The sequence below is a fragment of the Larus michahellis genome, chromosome 6, assembly GCF_964199755.1.
Source record: "Larus michahellis chromosome 6, bLarMic1.1, whole genome shotgun sequence".
NCBI classification, from domain to species: Eukaryota; Metazoa; Chordata; class Aves; order Charadriiformes; family Laridae; genus Larus; species Larus michahellis.
Window position 1 is genome coordinate 25896134 of NC_133901.1, and position 16311 is coordinate 25912444.

The following is a 16311-nucleotide window of genomic DNA, read 5'->3' on the forward strand; positions in this document are numbered from 1 at the left end:
GTGGGTGCTTTCCAGAATGTCACCAGCCCTGTTTGGAGAACACACCATTTTAATATCATTGCCCTGATAAGCATATTGATTACACCACATTTGAGTTAGTAAATAAAAGGATAATAATGCCAGTTGAGCTGCATGCAGGTCAGCTTACACTGTGTGAAGGCATGATCCATAACTGGGATTCAAGATCTAGAGTTTTTCATAACTTCATGATAAAACTGTTAAATTTTGGAAGAATAAAACTTTAAACATTATTTAGGAATACAGTGTTTTTATACAGCTATCATATCCTGTAATTTCTCTAACAGATGAGTTATATTTCTGCAAGGTATGCTGGAAAATGTAAAATACTCTACAATATCTTCTGAACAAGATGAAGCTTACTAAGATAAAAAAAAATGGCTGATGTAAAGCCTGTTGGAAAATATCTTATTTATAGGGTCAATTACTGTTTCCTCTATAAAACTAAATAACATAACAGTCTGAGTCCCAATTAATTGCAAAACTGCGAAAGAGCTTTTAAAGACAATGCAGCACAAGTTTTAAGGCCACAGCATTCAAAGCACTGAAGTGGGCTACACAGTACCGTATGAAGCCAATACAGTTATAACTTATTCTCTTCCCACGCAGTTTTGATGACTTTACTAAAACCAATTCTTCCATATGGTTCCAAGCCTTGTTGAAGCTCTGCAGATAGCTACAGGGTCACTGATGGTGCCAACAGCAACTTCCCTTCCCTATTTATATGGACTCAGACTATGTTCAAAACCCAAAGAACTGTTAAGCCAACTAAAAAGTTGAAATATCAAAGGGCACTTTCAAAATCCAGATTTTTAGCACAACACAATCTTTCACTTATCACTCAAAAACACAATATCAGACTTCTCAAAAGGAATTTTTTTTCCCCTATAAATAGGAATTATAGACTAAACTTAAGATTCTATGTCAAATAAAACTTTTGAAAATCCACATACTCTGAAAAGATGTCAAACAGCTGGAGACAGGAGAAACCCATCATATGCAATGTAACCATGATTATAAGTTATACCTACATACATATACTTGGTTAACGTAATCCAGCAGCAAACAAAGAAGATCTTAAGTACACAATGTGAAAACACAAACTTGAAACCTATATATCTACACGGTGTCAGTTTATATGATGTACATATGGTCAAAGAAAGTAGTAAGCCAACAGAAGAATTTCTGGTCAAATAAAACTTTTGGCATAAAGAGGAAAAAGATAAAGCCATCCAACAGCTGTTTACTTTCCCCCAGGATTCTTTAGAAACGCGATAATGTGCTGAAATAGCAAACATGGTCATCTTTTCTCAGGAAAGAAATGTGCACTACACTCCAGGAAGTGGAAAGATGACTGATGCATAAACAATACTACTTCATATTTCGAAGTTCTGGGTTGTCTTTTTTTTTTAGTCTGATCTTTATATTACACAGTCAACTTCTGTTCCACAGAGAACACTTTGCTGCATGCCTCCACTCATCCCACAGTTTACTGCTTCCCAGAGAGGCATACTGGTTTCAAAGTCCCATTAACCATAGCCACGACCACCTTCTAAGATCGGATCCTCTGCAATTTAATATCGCACAATTGGATTGCTGTTAAAAAAAAAAAAACCTTGTAGGGGAGAAAAAATATGCTTGAAAAACTCATGAAAGATAGGAAAGTGATAAGATTTAAAATAAAAGATGAAATTAGAATTTACAGATAGGAAATTAACAGTCATGGGTTGCCAAACATACTGATTTCCTATACCAATAAATTCTTGCGTGAGAGATGGGTTTCTAAGAAACAATGTTTCAAATAAATATTAAAGGCCAGATTTTGAAGAAGCAGACCTTCCTGTACAGACCTCTGCTGAAAGTTTTGTCTGTTTTCCTCTCTATCACAAACCTCCTATTAAATCACCGCACTTCAACGCATACAGTCTTACCGCAAAATACGAAGAGCAGCACAAACATTATTTTTGTAATTTCCAAAAAAGAATTAGGTTCTTCTTGGCTAGCTATTATCAGACTTTTACCTTCTCCACTTCAAACCAGACATATTAAGCTAAAGCAAAATAAATAGGAGCCTTTTGGTGCATAAGCATAGTTATTGCAGAGCTATGTAGGTACACCTCTGCTACCACCTGATCCTCAAAATGGTTCAACCTGCAGAAAAAAAAATTTAAAAAAATACTGCTGCCTTTAAAGTGTTGCAAAAATTTTAGGACCACAGCTGGCATTTATGGTTATCAGGGATCACCCAATGCATGGGCTGCCCATGGATAAACCTTCCCGTGCTCCTCCAGGTTATGTGTAGACCTTGCTGGAGTTGCAGAGCCATAACTACCGGTACCAAAACTTCCAACCCTGTCCCAAGCCATGGAACATAACTAGTAAAGGCAGGAAGTTTTCAGAAGCTGACTAGGGAAAGAAATATAGAATGTACAATTTCCCAGTTTCAGTTACTTTTGAACAGCTGATACTGTTGCAACTTCCTCAGCCCTGGCAAATGTTGCCTGTTACAGGGTTCTGCCTTTTCTCATGTGTTTTAAAGGAACAAAGAAGCTGGGTTAGCAGAAATGTGTGCTTTTATTAAGCAAGAGCTGCTCTGAATTTTCTCATAATATAGAATTTATGCTAGATTAGCACTTGCCAGGACACTAATTTTTTTTTTCTTTTCTACTATCTGAATCCAAACTGAGACCTAACATTCAAGAGTCCCATTATTGTTAAACACCATCTGCAATCTAAATCCATTTATGAAGAGGTGAACAGTGTCGTAGCAACCGTACATTTCAGAAACTAAAGTTTGTTATGAAAATACCACAAGATTTCTCATGCAAAGAAATTCTCTTGTGCTTTAATTCACAGCCCACAGGGATGTGAACAGGCATTTCTCTCTTCCACGGGTACTGACTCAAACAGCAAGCCTGCTGAGCTACTGCTTACTGCCTTTTATCACGATTTCTGATGTCACATAGATATAGCATCTAAAATGTTTACATGGAAATTATCAACTGTTGAATAGAGCCAGTTCTAAACAAACTAAATAAAAAAACACCACCCACAGACCGCATCTCTGTAACTATTTTTCTGTATATGTGTATATATATACATACACTTTCAGACGAATATTAGCAGTTACTCCCAAGATTAATACACAAATGATTTCAGAAAACAGTTGAAAGCTGATCCTGTCTCAGCTCTTAATTTACTTTCTTTTAATTTAGTCGTATTGAATATACAGTCAACAAGAGCTCATTAAGACCTGTATGTGCACTCATCAATCACCCGTGTCAGTCCCGGGTGCAGCGCTGGCCGGTGCTCAGGCCCACGCTCATTCTAACGCAAGACTTCCTCTTTTTGATAGCTGAACAAAACCAGATACAAGCAGCAGTAGTCAAAAGTTTCTCCACAAGTTTTAGTGGACTTGGATGAGATCCTGTTTACTGAATCAGTTATTCTGTAGTAAAGCAAAGATAAGACACATTCCTTAGTGCCCAAGTAAGAAAAAAATTAAAATCAACTGTTTGTAAATGACATCATTGCCATGCATGAAGCAACTCCTCCAACAGGAGCTGCTGCCTAACTTCCCGACAAGCGGGGAACAGATCAGGTTACAGCTGTTTATTAGTGCCCAGATAGCAATCAAACCACAAAAATCTTCTTGAGAGTGGGAGTGGATGGAGTCATGGCACAGGCCGGGTGTTGCTCGAACATGCCAATTGGATGGCCCTGCTATAAACTGTCATCAGGGCTGTGCAGCTGAGAGTGGGACACAATTAACATCAGCTGTCTAAGTGAGAAAGTTTACTCAGCTTTTGCCTTTTAGTAGCTTTGCCCTTTCTGTCTCTCTCATAAATATGTATCTAGAGAAAAGCATGCTTCTTCTTAAGCTGTTGTTTAGCAAATCCAGCTGTTTAAACAGAAGCAGTCACACACAGCATCAGGCACTGTTAAAGTCTGTTTTCTGACAGCTAATCAATACATCAATGAAACTCAGCAGTTAAGATTTGCAATAATGGTTTCTCCTTAGACTAGTCTTTGCTTAAAAAAGGAGAAATTAGAGCTGGAACTGGAGCCATCCTGAAGATGCGTAATGTCCTTCATGCCTACACCATGGTTCCTGTTGTCAGCGGACTCTACCACCCCGATTAGTCAGTTCTTTTGAAAAAGCTGCCCTACAGCTTCACATCTGGCCCTATGTCCAGATACTGGACATGTGTCCTGGTTCTCGGAACAGAAACACAGGCCACGCAACCCTGGAAGAAGAAAAAAAAAAAAACATACTTTTTAAAGATCCCCTTTCTGTGTGAAGAAGCAACTTAAACTCCACATTTGTGAGATACAGATAGTGCCCTGCCTTGAACTACTCAGTCTTTCAAACCATGAAATAGCACCAAAATAGCACTTCTGACACAAGACATCACGACATGTCATGTACGATGTGTAATTCAAGATGCTTTTAAGATCAAACACCTGGGCCAGCAACTTCAGTTATTAAGTTTACACACCTGGCTCTGATTTCACACCAACACGTGTACAATTGTTTTACAGTGATGTAAAACAGAATTAAGTAAACTGCTTCTGAGGACAGCGTGAGGAAACACTTTGCTGTATTAAAGTTTCAGGTGAACTACAAAACTAAAGGTAAACAATCCATTTTTACTTTATTGCAAAAAAAAAAGTAAAAAAAATTACAAAAGCAATTCTGTCAGATATCAATTATTTTCTGCACAGCTCATTTCAGCAACAATCCTGAATGGGCTCATTCAGTACATTAATACTTAGACCCACAGGTACGGAATTAACTCTCAGGGGAATGGCACTTAAATGCCAAACCTACTTTTGTTTAACATTTTTCTGCCTTCTTTCCTTAAATTTTCTTTGCCTTAATTACAAATACTGCGTATGTCAGCTTTAAAAACATACTTGCAGTTACATGGCAAGTATGAGTACTACCATCAAAAATGACTCGCCACTCCACTCACCTTTTCTTCCCCCCATGTCTATTTTCCAAGAAAATCCACAGTGGATCAATAAATCTGCAACTTGTCCAAGAAAGCACCTGGAATACTTTCAAAGGGCAGACCATAAGAACTGGTGAGCCAACCACTAAAACAAAGGGGTTTTTTTCAGAATTGTCTTATAAATTTGACTGTAATGTTTTAAGCCAAGGCAGAGTTCTACTGTTTAGCCTTAAACTATTAAGGAAATTGATCTGTAATTACTTTGTACTCCATTACAAAAATAGTCATGTATTTTAAAATAAATTATACAGTAATTCACAGTATCTTTAATTTTGGTTCAAGCAGAAACAGAATGAAATGATCACATATGTCAACTGTATAATTTGTCAATAATCTAAATATTTCAACAATTAGTAAGGACCTGAGTTTCTGCAGTCTCAGTGCTCACTTGGAAACAATATCATTAAAATATTATATAAAGAAAGGCACACAGGCAACCACACACACTGAGAACATGAAGAAGACAGATTACTTTGATCATCAAATTAAAGATTTACTCTGTTTCTTCAGTGGACTTGTCATATGTTTGTTTTTCATTTGTTTAGTTTTTCTTCTGCTACAAATTGTAAAAGGAATTCTAGCTTCTGGGAGAAAAAGATAGCTGGGATGAAACACTGACTTTACATATTAAGTCTCCTCGTGACCAGTATAATTCGTATTTTGAAAACTGAATTCACTTTAAGGAAATACTCCTGAAGCAGTTCTACTAAACCACCTAAAGCCACTTGTGGTGTCAAGGCTGTGCTTGCAAGCACATATTCCTTGATGAATAAGTGTCATTTATTCTCTAGAGCTACAACATTCCCACACATACAGACACATTCCTGCTACTGATCTGTTTGGTCAAGTTGTGTTTCGTGCTGGAGGGAACCATGCTCTATGTTTAAATTAAGAGGGAACAAAAATATTCTTCACTTTCAAACTTGTTTGCCTTGCAACTGATCCCTCAAAAAAATATTAAAAAAAAAAATTATAAACTGAAAATAAAAATGCCCTTATTGCGACCATTCTTACTCTTCATGACAAGGGAATTCACTTGAGCAGCATGTCGTATTTCAGACTAGCAGCCCTACACAAATGGAAAGATACTGCTTTTGATTACACAATGTAATAATGCTAATTCAACAGACAAACTAAACACTTCCCCATGAAGAGACTGAGTCACTTTTGCTTAAATAAGCAGCAGTGAGGGAAAAAGCCAAGAACTTTGCCATAAATCATGGCTCTACAGAATATGCCATGAGCGTAAAGAAAACTTTGAGAAATAATCTGTTAGATTAAATCCTTGACAGGAACATATTTCACACAAAAAACCCCCAGCTCAGATAACCAGTATTTATTCCACTGTACCTTTACACTGCAATTTACAGCATCAAATGCTGACGATAAATGTCATAACAGTTTTACTTTTTCTTGTTTTAATTAGAAATGCATTTTACAGTCAAAGTTGCAGTGATCTTATCCGACCCCACTGCATATCACAGAGAAGCAATGTCACATCCACCACCATCCATCCACAGCGTAATTATTCCCTCCACCTAAGAAAAGAAAGAAAAGCCTGGCCAAAAAAAAACCCTAAAATACTTTTTTTTTTATTTTATTTTGCAACAGAGACTGGCATTGTGCAGCCTCTAAATGAGGTGCTATGAAGAACTCAGACTGCCAACTTTGTGTGTCTTCAAGGACGAGTATTTTCAAGGGAAAAATACGTGATGGAAGAACAACTTTGCTGCTTTGCACCTCCACAGCCATGTTCACTTATTTTTAACTAATTTCCAAACACACACACACACCCACTACCCACCGTTTCATTTGCTATTCACCATTTATTTCAAAGCTGGAGCATAAAGGAATCTACGTGAGCGATCACTGCTCCTCTGAAGCGGTGCCCACTGATGGTTGCCCGCGTTCCTCCATACCCCCCAGGCAGTCGGGATGATGGTGGCCCCGGGACACGGGTGACCCAAACACTGTCCTCTGCTGGGTTGGGTCCTGGCTACGTCCTTCTCTGCCTTTACCCTTCACCTGTAAGGGGCGGGTGACAACTTTTTCATACAGTCCTCACAAAAAGGGCAAAAAGCTCTTTGGACCCTCTCAAAAGGTCCAAAGACCCAGAGGAGATTTTTTCCCCAACAGAGGTTTACGTAGCAGTTTTAGATACTGTGGTGGCAACATGGGGCAAAAATAGCATCAATAGAGAAGCAAGAAACAGAAAATCAGGCAGAGGTGGAGGCAGGCATGGAGTGCTGTACTTACGGTCTCTCCACCAAGCAGGCCAAGTCTTTCAGTACTTCTAAAAACTACGTCGAGATGGTTGAATGACTGAATTCCCTTGTTCGTGCACCACAGGTGGCTCAGAGGGAAGGGCCTACCGATCACTCACTGTCACTCGCAGCGGCCATTTTGGCTCAGCCCAAAAAAAGTCAACAGAAATGGTAACAGTACACACTGTACCGCCAAGTGAGCCCTCGCACAGCTAGACCAGTCAGCAATCGCTGTGTGAAGGGTTTGTGACCAGCATTTGAGGGACACCGGGGTGGAGGAAAGCCCGACAGCTCAGAGCCTGCCGGGCCACCCGCATGTCCCGGCCGGGCTGGCTCTGGAAAGCCACGCACACAGCCAGGGCCCTCCCCGTGACAGACCCTCTCCTGACCCGCCCTCACACCCCTCACATTTCAGGAGCACAGACACCCCAAAACCTGCCCGTTTGCCGCCGTTACAACCTGCAGCCCCAACGCCTCAGTGCAGCCGCGCGCCGGCCAGCCAAGTCCCCACAGCCACTCTGGGGAACAGATTCAAAGGCAGCGAAGCCATTTCGTTCCCTGCAAACTAGCTGATTAATAAAACATTTCAGGTGGGAACGTTGTTTGCATCCATTGCCAAGAGCAGCGACTGCTTCTAGCGCAATGACAAATGTCTTCTCCCCCTGCTCTCCACATGTCCTGGCCTGCATTACATGATAAACAACACGCACGCCGCAAATACGGTACAGCGGAAATATTTTAACGCTGTTGTTTTAACACAGAAACTTCTGTATCTTCACCGTACAGGCGTCAGCATTTCGGACCTCAATGGTGCTCTTCTCTGTGATTATTCGGGACGCAAAGCGGGGGCAAAGGAGCCTGGGAGGGGTTTCTGCACACACGGGTTGCCACAGGGCCACGCTAATGGCTCATGGCTCTAGTAGCCACTGCTGGGCAACAGGCTGCTCTCCCGCTACAACTTTTTCAAGCCTTTCTGAGTAAAGCAGTAAAGTCTTATTAAGAAATAAAGATGCGGCTTGGCAATCAGTTTTACGTACTCTTGGCACAGCTTATTTCTGAAGGAAGCAACAGCTTCAAAATCTGACAGGGTGCCTTCGCTGTGCTGCTTTACACCAAGCGGTACAAAGTATCAAGAAATTAGAAATTAAAACCCAGATTTCTAGAACTGGAGGCACACCAAGGTCTGCCCCTCTTCAAGCAATACAGCACAGACTCCGTAAAAACATTTAAGGGTTAAAACAAGTAACACAGCAGGCAGTGTCTGGGGTCACGAAACTACTCAAGGAGTGGTTTCCCTGCTGCAATTCAGGCTACTAATGTTTAAATCAAACAGAATTAAGATTTTACTGTGTGAACACCTATATATAAATGTATCAGTGCTTTCTCGCACTGTAATTTGCATAGCATCGTTTTTATTATTTATATAGGTGTAGCAGTCTATTTTTGGTTTGCTGAATCATACAGTGCTGTCTGGACTATGCACTCTTTGCTTTTCACACTTTTGAACAGCAACAGGATTAAAAAAAAAAACCCTCACCATGCCAGCTATTGGCTCGAGATCCCACAACTCACATATGTAGCTAAAAGGAACGCACTATTTGAATAGATGTTTTTGAGAAAACATAACTGTGATCGTAATAACTGATTTCCAAAGGAGCTTGACTTACAGCCTCACTGCCCTGACTACGCACAGGAGCTCAACACTGTACTCCAAACGTGTCCCCATCGGCTGCCCCTTCGAGGGACAGGGAGGGCTGCACAGTAACGCTCACACACCCCCGGCAGCCTGTGAACAACAGCGCACACCACAGCCTCCAGAGACATCCTCTGAACGACCAAAAGCAGCAAAGCATTAAGAAAACTGGAAATGAAAAGCTCATTGAGCAGAGCCTGTTATTCGACAACATCTTTCTTATTTATTTATTTATTTTACACTACTTATCAACAAAGTCAGCAGTTTTCCTATCGAAATTAGAACTTGCTGACCAAACTTGCTTCTCAAAAAAAAGAGCTTCCTTCTTCACACCAGAAGAAAACTAAGCTAGACATTAAAAATAACTTGATTACACTCTTCAGTAAACAAGCCAAGAGATGAAACTATTTTGGACTTCATCTGGTAATAATCTAGTGGGATGAAATACCTTTGTATGCCTAGAATAGAAACCAGAAGTACAGATTCTAAAACAGTATTAGAGCAAGAAATATGTTTTGCCATATCGTTGGACATGCATGTGCTTGGACACCTCTCTCTGAGAGAATTTCCTGAATACCTTCTTTTCTTTTACATGCTGAAGATAAAATTTCTTTCCATCTTCTAGCTCCTTGAAACTAAAGTGACTACAAAACGCCAAGCAAGCAAGCCAGCCTCTGAGGGACAGGAAGGGGCACTGAAGTCTCCAGCTCACTTCTGCATGAAGTAGGAAACTTCACCAGCGGTTGCTGCAGTTCAGAGAATATGCGAGTGACGCTATGCTTTTCACAGCCTTGGAAAAACATGTTCATCAACACCTTGTCCCAGGGAAAGGGAAGGAAGGCGGGGGGGGGGGGGGGGGGCGGGGAGGGAGGAGAAAGTCTGGGAGACTCATTTCCCATTAAGGAATCTTTTTCTTTTTCAAGGGGGGGTTATACATCTATTTCTGTCTGACTCACTCTGGCGGGTTAAAGCACTTTCAGCCAAGCGGTTCCTCTCGACAGCAACCTGGGGAGCCCTGCCCCAGCCGGCGCCGCAGCCCCCTCCCGCGCCCCCGAGCCCGCTCGGAGGAGGGGGATGGGGGAAAAAAATGAATAAATGGGGAAAGCGGCGGTTCCCAGCCTCCGCAGGGGAGACGGGAAGCTTTTCCCCTTCCTGGCGGATGTTACCGAGCCGGGAAGCACAAAGCCGCCGGTACCGCATCCCCGCCGCGCCCGAACACACCTCCCGCAGGCGGCGGGACGGCGGGGGACCGCGCCGCGGGGTACCGCCATCCCCCCCTCCACCCCAAACCTTCCGCGCCGCTCCGCGCCTCACCTGCGGGGCCGGGCCCGGGGCTCCGCTGCTCCGCCGCCGCCGGCAGCGCCAGGGCCAGCAGCAGCAGCGGCAGGCGGAGGCGCGGCGGCCGGGCGCCGCTCCACGCCATCTTCCCCCTCCTCACCCGCCGGCCTGCCGCCGCTCCCCGCGCCGCCAGCCCCCGAGAGCGGGGCGGGGAACGGGGGTGGAAAACGAGGGGAAAAAACGCTGCCTGGGGAGCCGCCGCCGCGCCGGGAGTGCCGCTCCTCCTTCGCAGCGGGCAGGAGCGCCGGGCGCTGCCGCCCGCCCCAGACTTTATACGGCGGTGGGAGGACCCGGGCAGCCGGGGCACCCGGCGGCGCAACAGGAGCCGCTTGTGGCCGCCGCGCCCGGGTGCACGCTGCTGCTGCTGCCGCCGGGGAAGGGGCGGGCGGCCAAGCCCCGCCTCGGCCTCCGCCGGCCGGGCCGCCGCCGCCGTAGGTGCGCATCGCTGCGCACGCCCGCCGCGGCGGGGAGGGAGCGGGAGCGGGAGCGGGGCGGGGGACGCGCCCGGAGCCTGGGCCCAGCAGCTGCCCCGGGTCGGGTCTGGCGCGGTACCTGCCGGGGAGCGGGGCCAGGCTGGCGCTAGAGACCCCGCACGGGAAACGTCCCCGAGTGTGCTGGCCGCACGGTGAAGTATACTCGCCTCCCCCTCCAAAGGTTTTGCCTGTGATTTTCTTGGCCACCATCACGTCCCGATAAAGATATTCCTGAAAATGTAATGTTGTTCGGGAGACTGTGAGAAACGGATGCCCACATGGGCCTCCATGGGCCAACAAAAACAGTGTGACCTTTTTGCCTAGCACAGTTGGCATCCGGAGTGCACAGTGCATCCACTCTGCTTGTGAACAACATACCCGTCAAACCCTCCATCATCTTAGCATTCAGATTTCCATAAAGAAAAGAGTTCATTTGCCTAATCTTAACAGACAAAACTATGACACTTTTATCATTAAAGAAACACCCAACAAATCACTAAATTACTGAAGGCAAGCGTGGTGATGATGAAGGAGGTGTACTGGCCCACCTCCACTCTTTTTCTTATTGCGATGCAAAGTACATTAAAAAAAATACCATAAACAATAGCTTAATGTTTAAAAGTCATGTAAAATTATAAAAGCAGATGGCAGTCTATTGGAATCAGTGTGGATTTACACCTTGGAAATATTATTTGAGGACCAAAGGCACAATCCAAAACAAAAATTAGTGCTGAAAGCAGGACTCATGTATTGGAGATCCACCTATATAATCGTCAAATAGACACCTCATTTTTTATCCCAAGTCTCTCTATGGGCCTAACAGATGTGCTTTCTTGGAGCCACATTGGAAAGAAAGAAGGGGGAAAGAAGGGAAAACTTGACCTTGGCTATTGCAACCGTAAGAACGGCATGCTTTCGTTTGGAACCCAGAGCAGAAATCAGAGCCTGCATTATGTGCCCAGATGCTTTTATGGTTAATTGGGAGGGCTCATTCTTTCTGGCCCAGGCAGCACACAGAGCAGGGAGGGAGGTAGAGCAAACCAAAGAAAAAGAGTGGGTCCTCAGTCCCAAGGGGCTCCTAGAAGAGAGAAGGGCCAGGAAAGCAGCAACTGGGAAATACTGAAAATGAGTTCACGCAATGATGAATCTGCAGTTGCCAACTACAGGAGAAACAGAAAAGACCCCCCAGTTCTTGGGCAATTACTCATGACCTACTTTCTCCTCCCACCTCTGTCAGGCACGCAGAGATTCACCAGAGAGCAAATATCTTTTGAACACAGACAGTATGGCCACATTTATGCACACATTCATGAACAGCCTCTGCTCACTCTTCCAAGAACCAGCACTACTGGTGCTGATCAACTTCAGTAGGTACACAGACTGCGTTAGCTGAAAGCAAGCAATGCCATGACTGGGGTGATACTGCAGGTGGAATCATAGAATCATCTAGGTTGGAAGGACCGTTAAGACCACTGAGTCCAACCATTAGTCTAACACTGCCAAAATCACCATTAAACCATGTCCCTCAGCACAACATCTACCCATCTATTAAATACTTCCAGGGTACTTCTATCTTAATTTATTTTTTAAAACAAGTTCAGGAAACTTGGCCTATGAAAAATGAACATAGAAAAAAGTAACTATTTCACAGCTATAGTTATAAGGTAGAAAACAGGTAAACAAGCATTTCAAAAGAGGTCCTCAACAGACTGAACCTCACCTCAGATCCAGAACAGCTTAACAGTAACACTTATACTTGGAGATACAAAGAAAGTGGAATTACAAAGCTGAAAAAATAAGAATTCATCAATAAGGAGTTAGAGACAAGAGACATGTAGAACACACGTAATACCATCAACCAGGAAAGAAATGGCAGATTTCTTCAATAAAATCTGAGGGGAAAATGACAGGACCGTTGGGCATGATTTCAGAATACCATGGAGATGATGTCACGGCTCCCACGAATGGGAAGCAGACGAAGCTTCAGCCTTGAGAATCAAGAGTAAAATGGCAGCTGAGAGTCACGTACATACCCAGTGCTTTGAGAAATCACAGCCCGGCACCTCACCTCCCTCAGAAGCAGCTAGTTTCATCAGAGACGAATACACGGGTCCTGAAACAGCACTGTTGGGTGGAAACCAACCGGCATAAAGAGGAGGGAGCATCCGAGAGAAATCCTAAGAGGCATTTTGCTATCAAAAACTACATGTAAACAGTAGCAGGGAAGAATGAAAAGAATTAGTGAAACAAAGCTGTAAATATGCAATAATGAAAGGAAAGGAAATAGCTGGCAAAGACAAATTTCTAATGTATGAGGAAAATGGGTTGAGAGAACTGTGATATAAATACAGCTCGTACCTAGAACTGCAAGCCCAGACTTTGACTAGAAACTTTTACATTTTCTTGTAATTTTCCTTGGTCTCTTGAAAGCTAATTTCATTTTTGACTGTTCTTAGAAAATGCAAGCTTTGCCCCCAGAGAGAAAACAGAGCTGAAAGCTACTCAAAACACTGCTTTTAAAGCGACAGATGTGGCCAAGACATCTCCTATCCCCAGAGGCTTCACTCGGACACTGGCCGATGGAAGGGAAAATGCTTGTGAAACTTCAGAACTGAGCTCCACCAGCTGTGCAGTGCCCAAGGGCTCTGTCTCGCCCTGCCTCCACAGACACTCGGGTTAGAAATGCTACTTTTGCCCAGAAATATCAACTTCAAGGCCTGAACTGGCAGTTGGTGGTTAGCAGGGTCTTCAGCTCTCCTGGTGCTGTTGGCAAACTGCTTCAATACTCTATTACTGTTATAGTGTACTCAACACTTAAATCTCTGAATTGCTAACTAGAAACTTACACTCAAATCAAAATAATTTTAAGTAATAACATAGACAGTGTGTAATATAATGTGCCTGTATGCACATTACACTACAGAGGTTCACTTCAGAAACAATTCCTACAAATGTCCCGAGAAACAGTTTCATGTTCTTGCTGTTGTCACTATTTGCTCCTTTGACTTTTGACTTTATCGAGCCTTTTTCATAAACAATAAAACCTTCCTTTTCCTCTGCAACAAGGTAATTTCTTTAAGAGAAAGTACTTAGTTTGGTTAAGTAGACATGGAGGAGGGGAGAGAGTTCATTAGTGTTGGTTGTGGGGCTCTGAACGCGGGAGCCCAAGGAGTTTTCTCATCCTACCACTCCAGCAATAGTGAGCAAAACCAGAAAGGGAGCTACTGTAAGCAGTCCTCGCTTCACAAAGTTACTATGAAAAGTGATTTTCTGTCATCTCACAATCAGTTGCCAAACTTAATTTTATTTTTTTTTTCAGACCCAGTGCATTTTCAACAGATCAGCAATGGTATCTAGAATTCAGCTGGCAGATATTTGGGCAAAAATCTACAGAACCTCTGCAGGAGACAACAGCTTCCTGAATTTTTAGTAACCGCCATTCCTTCAGTGCCTTTTTCTTAGATGTCTAGGTCGTTCTTTCGCAGTCTCAGTAACTCCCTGTCTGTATCTGCCTATCCCTTCCTCCTTTTCCCCCTCTCTTTCCTAATTGTCTGTAAGAAATCATGATGGGGTTGGCAACTTGCATCTTCCCCAAACCACCAACAATTTTATATTTCAGAACGCATATAGCTGGTGCCACGTGGAATGGAAACAGACATAGTTCATTGCATCGCCAGCCCCTCACTGCAGCCAGACGGAGCTAGGTCCTGCGGTAGGAAACTGCCTTCTAAACTACAGAAGCTTCTTATAAGAGACATTGTTAGATCCTCTAACTACTCTTCATTTCACTATCTTTAAGAACATAGTCTGTGGTCCTGCTGTGCTTTGTCTGTCCTTGAACTCACCTCGCCTTGCATCTAGGCTTCAAAATCTCTTCTTTTATCCTGGAGCCCCACTAGAATACTTTTTCCACAGATGCTAAAACAGAGCAGAGCTGGTCACAGAAACGTCCTTCCCTAATCTTGCAACACTGGCATTGTTTGTTATACAGTAATAAAATTAAAAGAGAAGAAAAATAACAAGATTGGTTTGTGGAAAGCCATGGGACAGAAGGAATTGTCAACAATTCACCCGCAGCAATATTCCAAGAATTAAAAAAAAAAATCATCATGCAAGGATCCCAAGTCCCTTACTGCAATAAAGATCATAAAGAGATTTCTAACAGATAATGAATTTGACATAAAACAGTCAAAACCCTGGAAAAAGCCAGTCATTCCCCCTGTACTTTCAATAGCAGCAGTCATTAGTCGTTTGTTGTGAAGAAAAAATTAATTCCTCTCCCATTCTATCCTAGCATGTCCTCTGAAATATTTTTCTATTTTCATAAAATTTGTCCTCTCTTTGTTTTACAGAGGTAATTCCATACCCTTGTGATTTCACTGCCTGGTTCAAGTGCATACAAACTATAGAATTAAACAGAAGGTTTTGGCTTCATGTGGTTTTATTACTGATCTAATTTATTATATCTAAGTAGTAACCCTGAGTTTAGCTTTAAGATTAGATTAGTAAAACACCTTTGAGTTAATAAATCATACTTATTTTTTCCAGTTAAATGATTTACCTTGTGTAATTCCTAAAAATAAAATACTGGGTTTGAATTATAATTTCAACACATATCAGGATTTTACATGAGTCAGGGATAGCTGAAAATAGGACTTTGTGATTACTGAATAATCCTAATAGAAATTAACATTCCGAAGTAATAGAAAGCTTAAAAATACCTTTTCAGTCATAGGAAAAATGCACTTCAGATATATTTTGTTTAGATGCTTGCGGCTGTTTTAATTTGACCTCAAGCCAATGAAACACTAGAACTAAACTAGAATTAAAAAAAAAGAAGTATGTATATTTTTTTTCCAAAAATACATCACTATGAATATAAAGGCCCATCTGGCAATAATATGGCATTCAAACGTGCATCACATTAGTATGACTGAGTATGTGTATGCGGGCCTTTAATAAGGGCCTCTTAAGTACTTCAACCCTAATAAGGAATCTTCCATGGACGGTTTATTTCCAAGGAATCAGGCTAAATGTTACTGAAATTCTACTCTCACTGTCTGAAAATAGTTTTGCTTTGGTTGCCTCCCTTTAATTTATCCTCAACTTCAACAAGAACATTTCTTTGAGTTGCCGCCCCAGTCTGGTTATTATGGGTGCGATCCAGCCCGTTGCCGAGAGGCGCCGAGCACTCCTCGGGGGTGCTGAGACCCCACTGATTTCAGCAGATGCTCAGCACCTTTCGCTATTGAGTGATGAGTGAGTCCTTTGGGCTGTAGTCATAGTTTCTTTCCCAAGCCACCCAATCAGAAATTACTTTGCTTCATTCACTCATTTATAATTATAGCTATAAACAGCCCATATGAGCAAAAGATTAATAGTGTTAGCAAGGCTTTCCAGGGTATAATCAGCTGTCATCCCATAATTACTCAAAAGATTGAATGAGTGGCTTTGAAATTACAAGGAGAGTTACATTCCTTTACTGAGACTGAGCAGCAAGACATGAGTGC

General features: G+C 42.7%; 1 protein-coding gene across 2 annotated transcripts in view; it reads right to left on the minus strand.

Moving 5' to 3' along the window:
- The window catches only part of PLOD2 (procollagen-lysine,2-oxoglutarate 5-dioxygenase 2), a 59052-nt gene extending 48496 nt beyond the window's left edge, over positions 1 to 10556 (minus strand). For both annotated transcript variants that reach the window (XM_074591507.1, XM_074591506.1), the window contains exon 1: positions 10305 to 10556. In XM_074591507.1, coding sequence (XP_074447608.1) covers positions 10305 to 10413 — 109 coding nt within the window. In that variant the 5' untranslated portion in view covers positions 10414 to 10556. The remainder of the gene's footprint in view (positions 1 to 10304) is intronic.
- Between the last annotated feature and the right edge of the window lie 5755 nt (positions 10557 to 16311).